The 23,034-nt window shown below is 42.8% G+C and overlaps 1 protein-coding gene across 5 annotated transcripts in view; it reads left to right on the top strand.

Annotated features, from left to right (window-relative positions):
• Positions 1-20,427: 20,427 nt before the first annotated feature.
• The window catches only part of LHCGR (luteinizing hormone/choriogonadotropin receptor), a 47,711-nt gene continuing 45,104 nt past the window's right edge, over positions 20,428-23,034 (top strand). For all 5 annotated transcript variants that reach the window (XM_058667765.1, XM_058667764.1, XM_058667762.1 and 2 more), the window contains exon 1: positions 20,428-20,609. In XM_058667765.1, the coding sequence (XP_058523748.1) occupies positions 20,443-20,609 (167 nt within the window). In that variant the 5' untranslated portion in view covers positions 20,428-20,442. The remainder of the gene's footprint in view (positions 20,610-23,034) is intronic.

The raw sequence follows: 23,034 nt of genomic DNA, 5'->3' as shown, positions 1-23,034 counted from the left end.
CGCTCAGTTTGATTTAAGGGCCCTGGGTCAGCATCTAAGAGAGATTGCATTTTGGAGACCAAACAGTGTCTGTTACACAAAACTGTCTTCCAGTAAAAAGTGAGTCTAGAGGACGAGGGGCTACATGAAAAGCAGGTGAAACCAGAAAGAGGTGTATCTTAAAGCTTTCTGAGCCACATGGAGCAAGGGCCCCAGGAAGTCCTGGGATTTCTCATTGGCACACAGCTAGCATGAGCAGAGACCACTTACGGAGACTGCAACATCAAGAGGACCCTGCCCTATCTGCATCTCGAACAGCACACATTTGGAATACATGGAAAGAAAACAGAGACAGCCATCTGCAGACTTGCCAACTGGAGTGCACATACCCATTACTTATAAACATGAACAACCAGCTTCAAGAGTCTGTTGGCTCATGCTTCCCTGCAATCCTTCTTGACTCTCCTCCAAAGCACAGGAGGTTCCTGAACCCTTATTTTTAGTAACAACTTTATTGAGGCATAATTTATAACCACATAATTCACTTTTGAAATACATAATTTGATGGACTTTAGTGTATTCACAGTTATGCATTCATCACCACCATGCCTTTCAAGAATATTTTAATCACCTCACCCCCCACCACCCCCCCCCCACACACAAAGAGCCCATACATACTGGTATCCACTCCATATTTTTCCGTACGCCAGGCCCCTGGCAACAAATAACCTACTGTTTCCATGGATTTGTCTGTACTGATAATTTTGTGTAAATAGAATAATTCAATAAATGACATTTGGACTGATTCCTCTCACTTTGTAGAATGTTTTCAAAATTCATTCAAGCTATGGCACTTGTTGGTATTTCATTCCATTTTATTGTTTGATGATATTCCACTATATGGATACACCACATACTGTTTATCCATTCTTCAATTAATGGTCATTTGGTTTATTTCCACATTTTAACTATGATGAATAATCTGCTATGAACATTCACAAACAGCTGTCTAGGCTTTCGAATCTCTCTCCTGGCTGTGCTCCAACCACAATGGATCTGCAACAACAGGTCTCTCTTGGACTCCTCTAAGCACTGCCTTTGTGGTTTTTGGTTTTTGGTTTGGTTTTGTTTTGTTTAAGAGGGCAAATTCCCAAATCTCTGCTGGACTTGCTGCCTCCATGTTCTTCCCAAGTCCAGCTCTTCATACATCTTAATACCAGATTTATTTTTCTTGGAACTGATCTCCATGGTATCAGTGTTATGTCCAACAGCCTTTGCTAACCAAGTGTTACACCCTCAGCCTGTGCCACAGGTTTCACTCCTCCATGTGTTTACTCTGACATTTGGGTTGAAGCCCCATCTCTTCACACTATGTATTTCTACCTTCACTCAGTCCCCATGAACCAGGAATTGGCTCACCATCCCTATGACATCTTATGTCCACACTTTCATTTCTTCAGCAAACATTATTGAATGCTTATAAAGTCCATGGGCCCAATTCTGGGTGTCAGACATGTCAAGAGACAAGATGAACTGGGAAAGATCCCTGGCCTTGAGAAGAGGTTCATTTCTCTGGATCTGAGTACAAAAGAGGGGAGGTGGGAGGTGAGGAAAGTGCAAGGTTGGAAAGGATGGTAGACACATTCACAGAGGATAAAGGAGCAATGCAGAATATGTGGAAGTGAACTGTTTTATTCAGTCCTGTCAGGGGCCCTGCCAGACCTTTCAGAGTCTTTTACTCAAACCAGATAAAGTCCCTGATAGCCCTGATAAAACATTTTTGGCCCAGGATGTTTCTAACTGAAATTTGGAGAGCTCTTGTTTTACAGAGATAATAAAAAGGGGAGGGGGGAGGAGCAAATAAACAAACCCCACTTCCCCCAAGCAGGAAGGCTGGAGTGTGGGAGGCACTCTCAGATCACCCTGGACAGCCACATCTGCAGGCTGTCAGGATTATCAAAATTACCATGACAATGACCCAAGGGTCCTTCCTCAGATAAACCCTGCAAACATTCAGTTGATTTAAACTAGACCAACTGCATGCCCTTGAGGTTTGCATGCTGTAAAACAAAGGGAAGGGGAAGGCACTAAGTAAGAAGATACCAGCTGAAATTGTAAAGCCTTGAAATAGTAACCAGCTCAGAAATTAACAAAGCTCACTTGGAATCCTAACTTTATCTTCTTTAAGAAGGTAGCTGCAGAACTGTGAGCATCTCCAGACCAAATGGTAGGTGTCCGTCTTCCCCACTATTGACCAGAGAAAGGTGGACCTGTGGATAGAGAAAACAGGTATGCAATCCAGACATTCTTATTTAGATCATAACTAAAGGTTGTCGGACTGTGATGGCATTGCATTTAGTCTTCAGATTCCTGGCACCTGCTATTTCAACCCTCGCAGCCCAACTTGGGCCCTGGTTCACATCAGAGATCACTTCCTCTTGTTGTATTGATAACAGCACAGTGAGACCCAGAAACTAAACAGAATATTCACCAGCCACAGATAAAACAGATGAAATGCCTTCATACAAGAAGGCCGGACTAGATGATCCCTAATTCCACTCCAATACAAGGCTTGCTCAAAGGAATTCAGTTCTTTGAGGCAAAGCCTGGACCAGAACCCAAGTTTCTCCCTTCTCATTCCAGAAGCCACTGAAGGATGAAATTCTGCTCATCGTCAGTAATGAGCCCATCATGCATTTGAATTTTCAGCTTAGATATTAAGCACCTTTAAAGCATCACATAAACATTATCTTCATAACTGTGGAGAGAGGAAGTGATTGACATGATAATTAACTGAATAGCATAAGAAAGTAAGCAGAATTCCCCGTTCTTAGACGTTTATTTATTTGAAAAGCAAAGTTACAGAGAAAGAGGAGACAGAGATCTTCCATCCACTGGACGTTCTCCAAAGGGTTATAAGTTGGCCAAAATCTGAACTCCATTCAGGTCTCCCAGTGGCTGAGCGTCCAAGTACTTGGGTCATCTTTTGCTGCTTTCCCATGCTCAATAGCAGGGTACTGGCTTGAAAGTGCAGCGGCCAGGAATGGAACCAGTACTCATATGTGAAGCTGGCATCCCAGACAGCGGCGTAAGACACTGTGCCACGAGCCAGCTTCCAGAATTTCGTTTGTGCAAATGATACTTCCCTTAAAAGCTAAAAATGTAATCACACTCTACAAATCAAATTCTGCTTTTAGAAGAAAGTTCAACTGCCCTGTACACTGATTGTGAAATGTTACAAAGGAACATTTTAGAAAGTAAATGACCACTTTTTAAAAAAAGATTTATTTATTTTTTAAATTATTTATTATTTAACTTCATTAATTACATTGTATTATGTGACACAGTTACATAGATACTTGGGTTCTCCCCACCCCTCCCCAAACCCTCCCACCATGGTGGATTCCTCCACCTTGTTGCATAACCACAGCTCAAGTTCAGTTGAGATTCCCCCATTGCAAGCGTATACCAAACATAGAGTCCAGCATCTTATTGTCCAGTCAAGCTCAACGGCTTCTTAGGTATACCCTCTCTGGTCTGAAGACAGAGCCAGCAGAGTATCATCCCAGTCAATTGAAAGCTCCAACATACCATCAGCTAAAATTTACATCATTATGGAATTAATTGACATAGTAATGAGTAACCAATATGTTAAAAGTAAATGCGAGTTCCCAGCCACGTTCTGTGACCACCTCACCTATACTTCAATTTTAGTTTATACACAACATATAACATTCAAAACATAACATGTTATAGATTTATTTATTTTTATTACAAAGTCAGATATATAGAGAGGAGGAAAGAGAGGAAGATCTTCCGTCCGATGATTCACTCCCAAATTGACTGCAACAGCTGGTGCTGCACCGATCTGAAGCCAGGAGCCAAGAACCTCTTCCGGGTCTCCCACACGGGTACAGTGTCCCAAAGCTTTGGGCCATCCTCGACTGCCTTCCCAGGCCACAAGCAGGGAGCTGGATGGGAAGTGGAGCTGCCGGGATTAGAACTGGTGCCCATATGGGATCCTGGCGTGTTCAAAGCGAGGAATTTAAGTGCTACACTAGGCCACAGCGCCGGGCCCAAATGACCACTTTTTAATTTGTTAATGTAGATGTCTGTGTTTGGCTGGGATTAAACCTCTACCCACATTCCTAGGGTTATTCTGCAGGAAAACCAAGCTCTGAAAGGACATTTTATCTTACCCAAGGGTACCGCAAGACTAATTTCACATGTTCATGACTCAAATCCCTTCCCCCCCCCAGCCCAACCTCACAGTTTGGGTCTCTTGGAACTTCGTCTGACCTCTTCACCTGCTGTGCATCATAGCCAAGAGCTTTATACAAGAGAGTCACATAACCTGACTTTTTTAAAGCAAGGCTTTCAAAGCACCTTGTACTGGATACTGCCATGGAAGCAGAGACCCATGTGCCTGGTACCAAAAGGAAAAAAAAAAAAACACTCTGACTTATTCTAATCCCTGAGAATCCCCTGCCTGCTGGGACTTACTGCTTAAAAGTAACATAAGCTCCTCTGACACTGACCTGGACAAGTGCTGTGTATTAGGGAAAGCTGCAGAAAAGCCAAACACAAAACATCTTTAAGCGCATTATCAGCTTGCTTGACTTCTGCAGGCTTCTCCAGTTGGCCTGTTCCCTTCCTCCGGAAGAGAGACCTTTGAGACCACAAAGCACTGGCTTCCTAGGAAGTGACAAGCTGTGGGAACAAACCTTTTCTCAGAACAATCAGCCTTGCAAACTTGCTCTTAGTTGGGAGGAAGGGGGAAAGGCATTCAGTTATGGGGTTTTTTTTCTCCTTATGTCTGTTTCCCTTTCATGTTAGAGCTGTTGAATCACTGCTTATTGACCAGGCTATTCATTTACCAATTAAGAACAAGTGGTAGGGCCCGGCGGCGTGGCCTAGCAGCTAAAGTCCTCGCCTTGAAAGCCCCAGGATCCCATATGGGCACCAGTTCTAATTCCGGCAGCTCCACTTCCCACCCATCTCCCTGCTTGTGGCCTGGGAAGGCAGTCGAGGACGGCCCAATGCATTGGGACCCTGCACCCACGTGGGAGACCCGGAAGAGGTTCCAGGTTCCCGGCTTTGGATCAGCGCGCAACGGCCCGTTGCGGCTCACTTTGGGAGTGAATCATTGGACGGAAGATCTTCCTCTCTGTCTCTCCTCCTCTGTGTATATCTGGCTGCAATAAAATGAATAAATCTTTAAAAAAAAAAGAGCAAGTGGTAGTTTCTAAGTTGTTGCCAGTCTCTGATGTTTATCTCTTGTAACTTTTCCCTAGCAATTTAAAACCTCCCTGCAACCAGGTCCAGATGGGAAGAGCCATATAAGCCTTTGTTTCACCCACAGAGTCATGCTAATATCTGGAATATAGTTGACACTCTGTAAGCACTCACAGCATTGTGAATCTCGATCGTAAGTACACAAAAAATCTGTAAATTCGCGAAAGCAGATTATTCCCATTTTGCTTCTCATGTTCTAGGCTCTTAAAGATTTCAATCTTGGGCATTCCTGGAGGCTCCTAAAATTCTCCTTAGAAACCAAGAAGTTCCCATATGTTCAGAAAGTCAGGGGTAAGCCCCCAACTTCCTTGGCTGGCATCATCATTGTCCCAGCTATGGTGAATTGCTGAGGTCTGGTGCCTCTGTTCTGGAAGAAAATGACTTTTCCATTGGGAGCTGCAGGGCGTAAAATCAGGACTCCCAGGTTCTGCATCAACCCTCTCACAGACCTTGCTTTCATTTTAGGCAAGGAGTTCTCACACTGCTGAACCAAAGTGTTTGCCAGGCATTCTCACGGCCTCCTTCAAGCCTGGCATCTGGTTAAAGCTCTTACCCATCTTCCCTTGCTGTCCATAACATTCAACGGAGTATCTTCAAAGAGATCAGAGACTAGTTGGCTAAAGCCATTCTGTCACTATCATGAATTAATCCTGTTTGTGAATTAGAAAAAAAAGAGAAGCAGTGCTATTTCACCTTGGGGCAATGGAGCAAAGCACAGAAAATGTCATACACATGGGAAGGAAAGAAAGATTTTATATAACCATCAAGTTATTCAGTTACAAGCCACCAAAACTGACTGAAAAAGTAGAGACAAAATAATGATAATTTATTGAGAAGACAGTATATTCAGTAATGGCCTAAAACTGCAGGAAGAGCTGAACAGTCAGTTCCCAGGAAGGACAGAGGAGCAGTTCCAGGAATTTCCATGAGAATCTCATAGAAGAAAGAAAACTGACTCATCAGGGGCTGCCTCGGTCTACAAATCATTCCACTGAAGATGAATTCCTAGGAATGAATCTGTTGGGCTAATCCCAGGTATGTGCTTGCCATCTCTTGGTTAGCAATGTTCAAGGTCAAGCAGCACTCAGATTTGTAAGTTAGCTCAATACATCACAGAAGACAAGGATCTTCCACCAAAAGAAGAAAAAGAAGATAAGAGAAAGAGGTGGAAGAACAGCAGCAAAGGGGGGTTTCTCAATGAATGACGTACTACGTGGGCAAAATGACTAGTGCCATTAGCAGCAGGAGAGAGCCTTTCCAGAGAGAAAGTTGCCAGGGGAGCAAAATGTCCTCTACAATATTGATTAGACTTGATAGTTAAGATGAACGCAGTGCATTTGCCAAGTCCAGAGCTGACCGAAGAAAAATAACATAACTATTCATATAAGAAATGATCAATCAGAGCAGACTCTTTGAGAGAGAAATAAATAAACAATACAAGACCAAGATAATTGGAGGTAAAAACTAGGGAATAAGAAAGAGAACATTTTTTTAGGAATAAAGACTTTAGCAGTTATCTTGAAAGGAGCAAGTTGAAATTTATCCCATGCCAAAGCCTATCTTCGCTGGTCCTATGTACATACCAGTTACCCATGCAGTAAAACACACATAAGCCTCATGAAAATGTGAGTTCAATAATTATTGATTCATTCCTTTATAGTTATCGCAAAGCCCCAAGATAAAGAACCAAAAATTCATACTTGCCAGAGGTCATTCCAGGAAGATTCTTAATGCCAATAGTAACAAAACCTGGTAAGATAAGCCACCCCTTATCTGGGATTTATTTCTCTCACTTTGTGTGTGCGTGTGTGTGTGTGTGTGTGTGTGTGTATTTGTACATGTGTGCATGCTGTGTTTACCACTTGTAGATTAAGACTGAAACGTACAACTCAAAAAACAAAACAGCTATGTCAGAACATTTTCCTAACTAGAAACCCCACAAATGAGCTCTTCAAGATTCTTTTTGAGTGGAAAAAGGAGGGGATAACAGAGTTCCAAGAAATAAAGAAACATGGCCTAGAGGCAAAAAGTTTATTAGGAAACCACTAAGGTAGTTTACTAGCCAGGTATTAAGGTCTGAGACAAGGAAAGCAAGTGTTAAAACAAAAAAGTAAAACAAACAGAATAACCACATGTGAGACATCTCACTCAGGAAGTGAAATCATCAATGACTGTCTAGTAGTGACTATGAATCTAAAAGTCTTAACCCTTTGCTCCTAACCATAAGCTTATCTTGCCTTTTCAAGAATAAGTAGTTTAGCAATGACGCAGATTCTCAAACAGGTGAAAGCAGCTGAATAAAAGAATTCATGGTGTACAATTCCATTTATATGAAATTCTAAATAAGGCAAATTAATCTGTTTTGACAGGAAGCAGTCAGTGGCTTAAGAGGAACTAGGAGCCTTGGATGGGAGGCAGGTGGAGAGCAGAATTACAAAAGGGCAAGAGAAGTCTCTGGGGAGGGATGGATACGTTTGTTTTCTGTATTATAGTGAAACTATCACATGTAAGATGTCAAAACTCACTATATTATACATTCAAATATGTACATGTTATTTTATGCAAACTATGCCACTATATCTAATAAAACTGCAAATAAAAATAGTAAGTAACAATATGTACTTTATCAAGCTTTCACATACAACAAAGTTTCTCAAAATTGCTGTTGCCATTTTAGGTCAGATAATTTTCTGTTGAGAGGTGCTGTCCTGTGTACTGTAGGATGTTAGACAGCATCCCTGGCCTTACCCTACCAGCAGACCCACTCACCTGCAGTGATAACCAAAGATGACTTTAGACACTGTCAAGTTACACTGGTCAGAGGAGAGGGAGAAAGGAGAGATGCCTCCAGGTAAGAAGCAGGCATCTATAGGGATTTAGCAGGTTACCAAACAAGTAAAGAGTAACCTGAGTCAATTTGGGCCAACAAATGCACTGTGACCTGATAGGGTCATACAGATGGCACAGGGCTGCATGCTAGATGGGAGGAGACAAGGGCAGCTGAAGGCCTGTAGGATCACGAGAGTCATGCCATTAAGCCCCAGAGCAGTCTGTAGAAGAACAGGACTAAACTCTGGCAAAGCAAGACTTGCGGGGAAAAGTGAGACATAGGAAACAGCACACCAAGCTTGTCTCTAGTTCCCAGGATGACTTTACTCATTATTCTCCTGGACACTCACAGGGCCCACATGAGGAACAGAGAGGTGGCTGCTGGTCTCCTTGCTTTTCTGATACAGAAATCAAGATGGACAGAGAGCACCCATCAGGCCCTGAGCTGCTGGGTCTCTAAAGACATTGTTGGACTTCTGACTCTCCTGAATGTAGGAGGAGGGATGGATAATCTCTTACCTACTGAGAGATTCCACATAAAATCTCTGAAGGATTGTGATCAAGGAGTCTTAACTTTTGATACCAATCCCATAAAATATTGCACTTCAGGAATACAGTCTAGGAAGGTTACAATAAGGAAGCATTTCGCTCTCTCTTTCCCTCTCTTAAATTTATTTATTTTTATTGGAAAGTAAGATCGACAGAGGGAAAGATCTTCCATCTGATACATTGCTTCCCAAATGGCCACAATAGGTAGAGCTGAGCCAATCCAAAGTTAACCAGAACCCACAGTCTCCTTCAGGTCTCCCATGTGGGTGCAGACTCCCAGGAACTTGGCCCATTCTCTGCTGCCTTCCCAGGTCACAAGTAGGGAGGTGGATGGGAAATGTAGCACTGGTGACACAAACCAGCACCCATATGAGATGCTGACACTTGCAGATGAAGGATTAGCCCATCAATCCATAGCACCAGCCCCAATAAGGAAGCATTTCTAAAGTGAGTTGTGTCAAACCAAGTATGCACAATGGAGGGAATGTCGAAGGACATCCTCTTCTGATGTTTAAAAACAGAAAAAACTCACTTTATTGATTTAAAATTACTCATAAAAGGCAAAGGAACAAATTAAAGATCAGTGATTTTTGCAGCAGCAAAAGGAAGTGAGAGAATCCAGAGGTGAAGGATACAAGATCATTTCCATTAAACAGCTAGATCCAACTAAAACACATTGAACAAGAGGTAGATTTCAACATGTCCAGCCTCCCCTTCCTGCACCCTTCATCCTTCCAGGTATTAACATTCTTCCTTTAAATTGTCTACATGTAGTATGAGAGTTACAAAGCCACTTCTATACAAGGGCAAGTATTGCTTTCCACAACAAATATATCCGGCCTTGCAGAAAACAGAGAAATTGGCTAAGGAGCCTTCATGAACCACGTGGATGGTACCACTTGACCCTGCCCCTCTCTCAGCCCCAAGAAACTCAAACTAGTCCCCAGGGCAGGCTGACCACCCACCATGCAAATTCATAAGAGACATTCCAATTATAATCTAGTTATCAAAATATAACAACCACCCTTGGATATTCTGTGTTTGTGTGTGGCAATAGAGTGGGGGGTGTGAGATGTGAGAATATTTTGAAGATCATGCTTGCATTCTTGGAGTGCTTTTATTCTGGAGGAGCTCAAGGAATATTTCATATGGGCTCTTAAATTTTCTAATAATATCTTAACAATGCTATTGTGAACTATAAACAGAATCAAAAAAGAATAAACGGCCCTCTCACCAAACCTTAATATCAAACTACTATAGTGTCTCCCAGCTTTAATGTTACACACGTAGAAATTGTTCATAATGGCAATCAATGCACCTATATTATGTTACAATTTTATTTTACTTAACATTACATAACATAGATTTTTTGATGTCCATACCTCATCTCCTTACTTAAAAAAAAATAAATTGCCAGCATTCATGACTATTTAGCTATATTGCCATAGTTTGGTCATTTATATTTTCTTAAAGAGAGTATTACAGTTATCTGTCAATATTTCGTTCATTCATTTATCTGTCCATTCACATAGCATGACAGAAAAGAAAGATGGAAAGGACATGTGTCTCTGGCAGCACTCCACCACTACTGTACTGACCCAGTGATGCCTACCTCCCAGGCCCCTGCTGATTTAAGCAATGGTGTCAATTTTCTGGCTCTTGGACCATAAAAGCAAACTACCTGACACACCACAGAAGCATCTTTGTGTGTTCATCTTCCTCCTTCCTTGACTCATGTCCGTGAGGGAATGAGAACTCTCCTGCTTCCTAAACTAGCCCTCCACATGAATTCTCCCTCTCCTACAATGTTCTTATAGTTGTATCCTTTCTTATTTGTACCTTTGATACTCCCTCCATTATTGCCCTATTGTTTATCCACTAGTGCAACCTAGCCTGAAAATAAGCCTTTCCTTTTAGATACCGTTCTAGCTCACCCCAGGTAAACTCTCCCTCATGTCCCCAGCTGATGTCTTGATAGATTTCTCCACATTTACCCACTCCTCAAACTCCCACAACAGTGGAATCAGCTACAAGTTCACCCAGGACCTTCAACCATGCAACCTCTTCCCAGCCTCCAGTCTCCTTCACCTTTTGGCAGGTAATGCTTCTAATAACCTTTTCCTCATTTTTAAAAGTTTTTCTAAACAAACAAATTATTACAGAAAAAAATTTGGGGGGAAGTAGGGTGTCATTTTAGATGGTCAAAAAAATAGACACTGACTTGCAACCATCTATTTCCTTCTATTCCACTACAACGCAATAAGGATAAAGGACACACTCTTCGCCCTCCCCACACCAAAACAGCCTTATACCTGCCCCAAATATAGAAGGAATGAGAGAAGAAATGATCTATGGTATCCATGAGACTTCACCTGTGGCAGCATAATTGACTCTTGGGTTCTGAACTCCTCATAAAACTCACAGCTTAATCTGGATCCAGCTCACATCGCATTATAGCTGCTCCCAACAATCACCCTGGTCACAGCAGGGAAACAAAATCAGGCTAACTTTCAGGAAAATAGGGATTCCTTGAATTTCTAGGCTTAAAAAAATTCCTGTGATCAAACTAGTTTTGCCAGTGTAGGTGAACTTTCCATAGATGCTCTGCTGTGTACCATGCTTCCAAGTCAACTTTTCTCCCTCTCCTTTACTCTCCCTTCAGGTCTGGCACTCTCTTCAACATTCTGGCTCCCTCCTCATTCTCTTTCATACAAATAACCCCATAATCAAATCTGAGTTTGCCATCTTGACATCTGCCTCTTGGAGAACCCACACTGATGCATAACTGCAGGTGAAAGAGTTCAGTCATTATGTGAATGATAACAAGCAAGCGGAGAAGCAATAGCTGGTACAGAAATGTGATCCAATAACCCAGGAAAAAAGAATACTGATAAGCATTGAGCAATTTTGATTAGCCAGATCCAAAAAGTCTCCAGACTTGAAAATCTAAGTTATTACAGAAGGCGGTAGTCCAGTATGGGGCTAAAAACAACTCTACTCATTGAAAGTCTATGTACAGAGAGATTAGACCACCAGATCCAATTATTTTCTTTGGAAAATTCTCAGTACTACAATCACTGGATTAAGGAATATAAACATATTCCTGGCTATAGATGGGAATTACCATATGGCTTTCCAAAAAGACTTAAATGATTCTAAATGCATGAGTGCATTTTTTGTTTTGCAATTATTTCTCTACCACTTGGTAATTCCTTTGAATGACTTTTCTCTTGGCTAATTTAGTAACAGTCATACATGAAGTTTTCCTTCATTTTCATATATCTTGATTCAAAATTGAACAAACTTACTTTTTGCTTTTGCTGATCATTTTACTGTTTCTTGGGTGGGTGAGCTATACCCTCAATTTTACTGCACAATTCACACTCCTGCCCTTCTCCGACAGCCCCTCCTGACCTGCCTTCTCTGGCTTCCCCAAATTCCTCCTCTCCAGTGCAGCCCCACAAGGCTATCCCTCCCTGGGTTTCCTCTGTCTTTGCAGACTGGTTTTCAGAGGTAAATCAATGTTATCTCCCATAAAGGTCACTGGGGACACTTCTAAAACACACATCTCCTGCCCTGATGTGAACTGTATAAAAGCAGACTCTCCCAAGATAGTGCTCCAAGAACCCTACATCTGGAGGCACATCCCATGAAGTTTTCCAAGCTTTGATGTTGGACTCTCACACCTCTCCTATTTCAGTGTTTATTTTGCTCTGTACACAGGCAGTTCAGCTGCCTCTGTGATCTTCCCAGATGTCAGATCAGCTCTTTACATCCAAAAAAGCATTCCTGGTCTCTATCACTCTGGTCCCTTGCAGGCACTCTCAGCCCCACTGCATATCAGCTCCAGCAGAGTTCTCTGAAAATGGGAGCACTATTATTCCTGTCTGTCAGGCCCCCGGGCACAACCTGGTACAAACTGCTCTTTGTAAACTAGTCTTTGAAAGAGACTCCCTTTTTGGTATAAATAAATAAATAAATAAATAAATAAATAAATAAATAAATAAATAAATAAATAAATAAATAAATAAATAAAATAAAACACTTTGCAAGTGCTAGGATAAAGACAGACCCCTCTGTTTGACTGCTTGCCTCCTGACATCTAGAAGGTGTAATCCAGTATGACACATTATCAGTAGTAGGTGGAGCGATGGTGCATTTCTAACAGAGCTGGCACCTGATCAGGCAACCCAGAATGAGACGAAGAAGGATAAGCAAAGGGGGCAACTATGTCTACACCAACTGTCAAAAGGAAATGATCAGCTTTCTTCACTCACTTTAGTCTCAGTGCCTAAAATTACTCAAGCTCAAGTCACACACAGGACAGGATCCTGGCACAGAGCTGAAGGAAGCTTCCTGAGGAGACTTCTTCCTTTTGGAAGTGGCCCTCTTGGAAGCTCTGCAGTCCTTGAAAGTCATTCTGAAGTAATTGACTACAAGTGTTCCTGACCTGTGTTGTATTTTCATCTTCAAAAGGGCAGTGCTTAACCTGACAATATTGACAGCATTGGAATTTCTAGGCCTACAGGAGTGAAGGGAAAAAAAAAAAAAAAAAGAGAGGGCCCGGCGGCGTGGCCTAGCGGCTAAAGTCCTCGCCTTGAAAGCCCCGGGATCCCATATGGGCGCCAGTTCTAATCCCGGCAGCTCCACTTCCCACCCATCTCCCTGCTTGTGGCCTGGGAAAGCAGTTGAGGACGGCCCAATGCATTGGGACCCTGCACCCGCGTGGGAGACCCGGAAGAGGTTCCTGGTTGCCGGCATCGGATCGGCGCGCATCGGTCTGTTGCGGCTCACTTGTGGAGTGAATCATCCGATGGAAGATCTTCCTCTCTGTCTCTCCTCCTCTGTGTATATCTGACTTTGTAATAAAATAAATAAATCTTTTAAAAAAAAAAAAAAGAGAGATCCAGATGATCTTCCTATCACTGTCAAGTCCACACATGAGACCTGTTCCATTGATGCCAATGGTTCTGGTTCAGTTGGATGGCTTCTTTGCCTTAAAATCCGGTGCCTGTAAATCTGTGAATCAATCTGTTAAAGTATTTCCTCAAGTCTGTATTTTCAAAATATCTCAAGAAGTGTCAGTCCATTGCAAACACACAGTGGCTCTTTCAGTGATCTAGAATATGCATGAGAAGTTCTGAGAAACTCATCTGGTAAGAGTTATTTAACTTTTTTAACTTAATTCCCACCTTCCCTGAACTTCTTGAGCTTTGACATCTTTTCCCCAAATACAACCAATTAGCATGGCAGGGAACCAATATCCTGTGGTATACACTTTAATTCTATATCAATTTTTTTTAAATAAAATTCTTTTTCCCTGTTGATTTATAGCCTCATTTTAGAAGGTTTTCTCTTTATTTTCCCTGACTCTTTTCTAATATATTAACTTGAAATTTAATTTCTAAACTAAGGTCACAGTTCACTAAAAAACTGCTTAGATGAAAAAGAAATGTTTGGCAAATTATTTAGCAAAATGCTTCTTTCCTAAACAGAGGAATGGTATTACAACATCACCTCTGTGCACTCATTTATTCATTCATCCATTCATTCTTTCAACCTTTTTAATGAATTCACTGACTCCCAGAAGCACAGTGAAAGATGCTGCTGATCCAACAGGGAAAAATTCACTGTGTATGTGATGGGTCCTGGGATAGGTAAGAATATAAAAATCCCTCATCCTTTCCTACCTTGGAAGGGGTGAGGGTAGTAGTTCACAGCAGAGCTGAGAGCAGAGACCAGTGATTTTGCCTGGAAGTAAACAAGATTCAACTCCATCTAATACAAACCAAAGCGAGAATGCACTGACTCATTTCTTGGGAGGTCCAAAGGTAGAGTTGACCTTAAACATGATCACTTCCATGAAGTCAAAGGATTTAATCAAGACTTTGTTTGCCCTTACTTGTTTCCTTGTCTGTTTCGCTCATCACAGCTTTGGTCACTGCCAGTATAGACAGGCTTCTGTTACAATGAACACAGAAGAAGCCAGTTCATTCCCATCCTTCCCACTCAAAATGGTGAGGTTCCTTCTCCAGCACTTGCTTGCTCTCTCACTTTCTCTCCTCAGTCTCAGGAAAGGATTCTCACATTCCAGACCAGATATCACATTCTAATCCCTTTCCCATCCTTAGGGTCAAGGGTCAAGGCCCAAGTGCCCATCAGCCTGTAATTCCAGTTCCTCTTCCTGTCCACAAGAACCCCAGAGTAGCACTGCAGCTGGCACAGCAATTACATCTCTGATTTCCTGTTATATAAATAGTAAGATGGAGATAAAACTTCTAAGCAAGCAATGGAGACATTACATGTATTTCACAGCATAACATTCAAGGATTGTCCTTTTTGTTCTCTGTTTTGTTTTTTGTTCAAAGTGTCAAGGTGAACAATTCAGAAGCATAACTGCATTTTTCTTTTCTTACATGTTTTTCCCTACCTCTCACCTATATTCATCTTTTCTACCTAGGGAAAGGCAAAACTACTGCTTTTTAAGAAGGAACAACTATCAGTTATAGTACCAACATAGCATATGTTTAAGAATCCAGAAATGTTGCCTGTTCTACTCAAGATGTTTTTTTGTTTTTTTGTTTTTGTCTTTACCACTTTGCTTATATTCTCCAATTCCAATCCCTCACTATGCATAAAGTGATACTGAATTTTGACCTAGTGAGATATAGATTCCATGATTTTGTAGTAATGCTCATTGTAAAAATAAGCAAATTGAAATAAACTGATTGCTACCTAAAAGAAAAAATTCAGCAAGAGAATTAATCAATTAATTTTAGACATTAAACAGATATAACACGCAATTTGCATGCATACACTTACACATGCCAGATTTCCTCAACAATGCACCAAAATTCTTAGTCTTCACGCAAAGTCCTTACTAAAGATTCGTGAACTTTGTCTTCCTAAAGCAAATTTAATTCTAGACTCTCCATTTTTGTGTTTTTCAAACTGTGTCTTGAGGGTTCCATGCATCAAAACTACATGGAGGAGCTTGTTAAAATTCAGATTCTAGAATCCCATTCCATATCTGTTGCGTCCGAATTTCTTTTGGAAAGTCCCAGGAATCTATGTACAAAGCTCCACAAAAGGTGTTTCATTCTGTAAAATATGAGAAGTTCTATTATGAAACTTTGGGGAGCTTTATTTGAATTTCTGAATTGTAATGTCAGATACACATACTTCTAAAGTAAAATTAACTTCTCAGGTGAGTTTTATGAACTTTACTTTGCCCATAAAGTATAATTAGCAACCCTGTTGTGGATCATGCTGTTTTTAAGTTAAGTGACAAAAGTGGCTATAAGCACAGTTATATGAAACAAATCCTTCAGATTTAAAAATACTCTTAAATAGGCCACATATTAATAAGTAGGACAGGTAAGTTGCATTCTAACAAATCGGCAAGATAAAAACAAGCAATTCAATGTAATTTTCCTATCATGAGTGTACTACAAGGACTTACTGGTGATAACTAAGATCTAGCTAAAATACACAATAGAAAAATGTGATGAAAATTCATTGCAATCATGAGTTTTGTTCTAGTGAACAACTTCACTTCCTCATACCCAGGATTTCATTTCTCATCCAGGACACGCCACAAGTTACACACACAACCTGATCCCTACCCTCAACAAGACTGGAGGAGCTGAACCTGAAACGCTTGCATTTTGGAGCTAGAAAACCCTAGGGATTGTGAGCTCCAACCACTGGTAGGTGAGGACCCCAAAGATCAAGCCATACGGTACGGTTGATGGCAGAACCGGGAAGAAACCAAAGTATCCTGGTGGCCCTGATCTTTCCCTACTGAGTAGAGAATTAAATCATTCTTCCTGGATATTCAAAGTTCTAAAAGATCCACAGATCAGTGCAGGCAATCATTCCTTTCATATAATACATATGCTATCGAATCAAAAGAAAATGCTACATAAAACATAAAACTTGACATAAATGCCCTTCAGTTACTGTGAATTGCTTGTTTTTTTTCTCTTACAATTCATAATAAAGAGTAGAAATATTAGAAAAACACAATGCTGGGGTTGGTGCTATGGTGTATCAGGTAAAGCCGATGCCTACAGCACCTGGTTGGAGCCCCAACTGCTTCACTTTCAGTCTTGCTCTATGCTAAGATGCCTGGAAAAGCAACAGAAGATATTCGAAGGCCTTGAGTACTGCATCCACATAGGGAACTTGGAAGAGGTTCCTGGCTCCTGCCTTTAGAAAGACCCAACTCAGGTCTTTGTGGGCATTTGGGAAGTGAACCACAGATAGAAGACCTTTGCTTCTCTGTAACTCTGCCTTTCAAAGGAAGGAAGGAGGAAGGAAGAAATGAGCAAGGAAGAAAGGGAGGGAGGAGAAAACAAAGGCCTGTGCTACCCCAACTTTCCCACCCAAGCATAATATCAAAAGTAGTTAGGTAATTACCTGATAATTATTTAGGCAGATCCAGTGTCAGAGTAAGCCAAATAAACCGATTAAACTAGCTTCAGATATTACTGAACATCTGCTACAGATTTAGCCCATGTCTCATCTATTCATTCTGTTATTAAATAGAGAAACATGGAGGGCCCACTAGGAGCTAGAAGCCATGACATAGCCTGGCAATACTAAGAAGAGAAAGGAAAAGTAAATCATACACATTACAGCTATAGCATCAAGACCTATGGCCACAGCTACTCTCCCATGTTGACTCAGAAGAGGATAATGGTGGAAGTGACATTGGAATGGGTCTTGGTATACAATTAGGAGTTAACCTAATGGAATAATGGAAAAAAGAAGAGAAAATCATTACAAAGTATGAAAGTATAAGGAGTCTTCAAACAAACAGCTGGAAAGAAGAAATTTAGGGGGGGGGAATATATTTTATATAGAAGTATTGTTCTTGTGCCATTTAACAAAATATAGGCAAAGTCAAACAATTTTTTAAAAATTATAACCTACTGGGCCCAGTGTGATAGCCTAGTGGTTAAAGTCCTAGCCTTGCATGTGCCAGGATTTTCATATGGGTACCGGTTCGTGTCCCGGATGCTCCACTTGTCTTCCAGCTCCCTGCTTGTGGCCTGAAAGGCAGTCAAGGATGGTCCAAAGCCTTGAGACCCTACACCCACATGGGAAGTCAAGAAGAAGCTTCTGGCTCCTGGCTTCGGATGAGCTCAGCACTGGCTGCTTTAACGACTTGGGAGGTGAACCAGCAGATGGAAGATCTTTCTCTCTGTCTCTCCTTTTATCTGTAAATCTGCCTTTCCAATAAAAATAAATATTTTAAAACACCACTTTAAAAAAAAAGTATAACTCCTCTGGCAGGATACAATCCCTGCAGGTAAGCACAAGAAGCATGATAGGAAACAGCCCAGAATAGGCCATGGAAAGTTTCCCACTGGCATACATTTGGCATGGCTCGGGGGCAGACCAGGCTGAATCAGTTCACATCATCCACTGGCAAATCCAAACACTAGAATAGAGTGTGGGTCGAGCCAGGTTTGGTCGCGACAAAAACCAGTACACATTATGGAATGCCAGGGTAAGGTTGCCCGTACTGGATGTGACTGCAGCACCCACCCAGCACGTGTGAGAACCAGGAAGGGAGAGGCAGAGCCAGCAGGGGGAATAAGGGAGGGTCCCCTTGCTGGACAGCTACTCCCACTGGAGAGCGTGGGCTGGGATGGGGACAGACCAGACTAAGCAGGGCTATAACACCTGCGTACCACATGTGGACTAGATCAGGGAAAAGCCAGGCTGGGCTGATTATTCCTACTGGTGCAAGCATAAATTACAGTGGGTGAGGGTTGTTTGGGCTTAGCCACAGCATCAGCTGGCAGAAGCTGGCACTGGAAGCTAATTCTGTCACGTCAAATGCCAGAACACTCAAAGAGTGCATAAACCGGGACTGAGAGAGACCTAGAAGGGAAATAGTGGGTTCCTCCCTCTTGGGTTACCACTCCCGCGGGAGGGCATGAAAACTAGGATGGGGGCTGGGGTGGCTAGACAGAGAGGCACTCAACAACATCCGTGAGGGCTGGATAGTTGAGCTGGTTAGAAGGAACTAACCTTTAATACCCACTGACAAGTACAACAGCCAAATGGGATGTGGGACAAACTGGACTAGTCTGCTACACATACTGGCAAACCAGGGTAGGGGGCGGGCCTGGTGGGGGTTATTGCAGGTCACTCTGACTAGGCTGCAGCTCACACTGGTTTATGTGAGGGCCGAGTATGTGCTGGGCAGAACCAGACTGGACTGCAACACCCATTGGTTCCAGTGGAAGTTGGGGCTGAAAATAGAACCAACCCAGCAATTGCAACCACCAGCTGATTGTGGCGATGGACTGTGCCGGGCCCTGTGCTTGCTAGAACATACAAGAATCTAGTCTGGGAATACCTCAAAGTTTCTTTGGGGATCTCCCCAATCGAAATGCCGGACTCAGAACTCTAGCCAAGAAAAGACAGAAGAAAGAACAAGTCAATCAACCACCTCAGCTGTATGTTGGCAGCGAAATACTGGGCAAATGGAGACTCTATGAGGGACTGTGTCAATCAGTGGATTCTTCAATGACCTCATCGTGCTTGGAGTGGCGAGACTGGCAGTGATTCATAACTGGTGAACTATCAAAACCACTTGAGCAAGTATCTCAGAGCATGCCCCACATCCGGGACCTGGGGTGGGTGGGAAACTGGGTGGGGCTTCGCCCTCAATATCTCCCTTTACCTCAGATACATGAAGGAAACAATACGGACATAATAGTCTTACCCACCTCCCTATAGCCCATGAACCTTTTTACCGTAATTAACTATGTAAAGATTGTCAACAATATAATTTAAAAATAAATAAATAAATAAATAAATAAATAAATTTTTTAAAAAGTATAACCTATTTTCTTGGGACTCAGACTGGTTGAGGGAGACTGCCTTTGAGAGGTAGCACCAGCAACAAAGAAATCTGTTCTTTAACCTCCTGTCTTTAAAGCTTTATATATACTCCTAGCTCTCAAAGTTCCCCTCTTCCAGCAAGACTGCTAGGATTTCCACAGTCCAGGGTCAAACAACACCATTTTAATAATAAACTAGAATAGGAGAAATTGTGCATCTCCCACAGTTCCTGAACAATCTTTTCTCCTTTCCAAACCCTTGGTATATACCTCATACAGCAGCGAGTTTTGTTTGCTTTGTTTTGCATTGGAGATGGAGAAAACGATAGGACCTGTTCAAATGTGACCCTGACTACTTCAAGTTCTATGACTCCAGGGAAGTCATGTAACCCTCAGGACATCATTTCTCTTCCTATAAATGCCCTGCCAGATTAATGCTAAGCTTAGACATGATGCAAAGCAGAGCACCTGTTGCAAGTGTAGACTATATTGGTGATTCTACTGGCGCAGTTGCTGTATGCAGTACAGCAGGTTAATCCAATGAATCTTCATTGAGGACCTTCCCTACAGAAGCCAGCAGGAATGTGAAAAATAAATCTGAATTGGATTTTGCTCTTAGTGACCTCACAATCAACATGAGAGATACAGGACAGACCCAAATAGCTGCACTATACGAAGGAAGTAGTTACTGCCAAGAGAATTGCAGAAAAATGAAGGGGAGGGGGAGAAGCTGGGAGGAAATTTCTTGCAGCTGGGGGAAACTGCATGATAGTGGAGGAGCAAGGACTCCCGTTGAGGCTGAGAGAGCGGAGAGGCTCCGCCGGGGACGCGGTAAAAGAGGAGGGCAGGGGCGGGCCAAGGGGCGGGCAGAGAGTTCGGGCCGCACTTCAGTGACCATCCAGGACCATCCCTCTCAGGCTCGCTGGTCATGGGGCCGCGGTTCCTGGCGCTCTGGCGGCTGCTGGGGTTGCTGCTGCTGCTTCAACTACCGCCTCTACCGGGAGCCCTGCATAGGGCGCGCTGCCCAGAGCCCTGCACCTGCGCGACCAACGGCGCCCTGAGCTGCCCTGGGCCACGGACTGGTCTCACTCGACTGTGAGTACGAGGAGCTCTCATCCCGGCCGCCTCCACGTGGGACCCTCACATCCCCCAAGCCACCTTCCCTCCCTGCTCTTTTCCTGGAAGCTTTGCAGTACTTTTCCGTCCTACCCACCTTGCTCGTCTTTGAGGATGCTAGAACCTCATCTTCATCATCCCGTACCCCTAGCAACCTCAGGCCCGTCTGTCCCCCTTAATGGGGCCTCAGCATCGACAGTGGCACTACTCGGGAACCCCAGGGAAAGCAGTGGCTTTGCCATTGCCACTGTGCTGCAAGGACTCTGGACATGATGCTCCTGTGTGGATGACATCCTCTTCCTGTTAGGTTTTGTGAAATTCATGAGTCCTGGCCAGGCCAGGTCGGCTTAGATGGCTGTGGCCTTTGGCAACCTTAGCCAGCTGTAAATGGAGTGCTTAGGCCCTGTGACTCAGGTGAGCCAATATATCAACGGGGTTGTGCCATCTGCATCCGAAAGAGCACAGAAGCCCTTTCTCCATCTTTGCAAACATACATACATAATACCTGCTGTTCAATCTGGCTGTCTGATCAATGGAAGGCCTGTGTGCTGCTGCTGTGCCAACAAGCAGGTAGAATATGTTGTTGTCTGAAGTTGCCCAGCAGAGAGAAGGGCCTTTAGACTGTTGTGTCAAAGGGGTGCCTCCTTCCTTTGGAAATAGGTTGTACATACTAGATTCTCCCATTTATAGGAAATGACCAGACAGACTGAGAATAGGGAAATAGTTGCCAAAGGTGCAGGGCTTGTGGGGAGGGGAGAGGAAGAGGAAGTGGTGATTACTTACAGGTTTGGCTTTGGCCAGATTGTGTTGATGGTTGCACATGAACTTTTTGAAAACCAGAGTGAGTGCTGTAGTATGAAGCTGTTCCAAGCAGTCTGTGGAAAATTGAATTTAAAAATATAAGTTTATTTTGGTGCAAAATATTTTGAAATCCATGCGATTTTTTAAATAGTGTAGTCTTTTCCCATGAACTTTTTGAAGACTCCTCTTACACTTGGGTTGATTTGATTATACAATCTACATTTCAATAAAGCTGTGAAAAGAGAAAGGGTTGGGAGGATCATAACACCATAGAAGTTACCAAAAGGCACCAGGCTAGTTGTTTGGTCTTCTCTACATCCCAATTATTAGAGATGATGGCACTCAATGCTGGGAAAGGAAATGATGCCCCACTGCCCAATCTTCTCTGGGTGCCAGCAGCCCATCAGGGACATGCGTCACAGAGGGAACTGGCCTTTCCAGCAGAACTGTTCCTGTTGATGAGTTAATGGCCTCCGGGAATATTTGCGATTGAGAGATACAGTTTAAGGGTTGAAGGGTTTGTATTAATTAACTCCTATTAATTACCTTGTCAGCTCCATTCCCTGAAGGCGATAGCCATGCTGATAGAAACTGTTTCAATCAATCAGCAAATCCGTGGAAGCTGACTTCCCAGCCCCAGCACTTGTCCCTCCCTGCAGAGCCTTCTACGTGGCTCTTGTGAATGATGGTGCCTCAACAGGCTTTCTTACTGGCCCAGCACTTATCATCCAGATTAGAAGGAACTAATCTCAGAGAGATGGGATAACTTGTTCAAGGTCCCACAGTTAAGGAATAGCAAACACAGGGCTTTATCTTTTCATATTTTCTTATCTTGGGAAGAGAATTTCCCTCTGAAGAAGGCTAAAGTAAAAAGGCCAAACAAAATGCTTTCTCTTGATTCCCCTATAGCAAGCTTTAAAGAAATCTGTTAGCACTGAAGCTGACGAGCCTGGTTCTCCAGGCTCTGAAACCTCTCCCATACATGGGGTATTCCAGGGGGTCTTTCACTGCCTCCCCTTAGTAGTTGTTACTTTATCCAACATTTGGTTTTAAACGAGATGAGGGAGAAGGTGCAGGGACTATAAATGCTAATCACAAACAAACCCACTCTTTGCAAATTTTAAAAGTGATCCCACTCAAAATGGTTCCATTTTACTTCCTCTTCCAAATGGCATTAAAAATGCAAGTATTTAAAATCTAAGATGTGACACAAAGGCCTCATCTTTGCACCCACCACCTCCAAGACTCCTGAGCCACGGGAGATGAGCCTCATAAAGTCCTGAAGACTAGATGATGGAGAGATGACCTTGTCCTTCAGGGAAGAAGCCTACGAAGATGGAGCCTGTGTAGGCCAAATTAAAGGGGAATGCCAGCACCCATGTGACAAGAGAGATTGCAATGAGAGTGTTGGCATTTTAAGGCTGTGTTTCTCAAGTGTGACCTTGAACCAGCAGCAGGGCATCCCCTGGGAAACAAACACATTCTCAGGCCCAATCCCACCTACTTACTCAGACTTCAGAGGTGGGTCAAGTGGTTTACTCGGGAACAAGATTCCATAGGCAAGTCTGACACATGCTGCTGAAGTCACAACCAAGACACTACT

This window comes from Ochotona princeps, chromosome 8, assembly GCF_030435755.1.
Source record: "Ochotona princeps isolate mOchPri1 chromosome 8, mOchPri1.hap1, whole genome shotgun sequence".
Taxonomy (NCBI): Eukaryota; Metazoa; Chordata; class Mammalia; order Lagomorpha; family Ochotonidae; genus Ochotona; species Ochotona princeps.
This window is presented reverse-complemented; position numbering and strand designations above follow the sequence as displayed.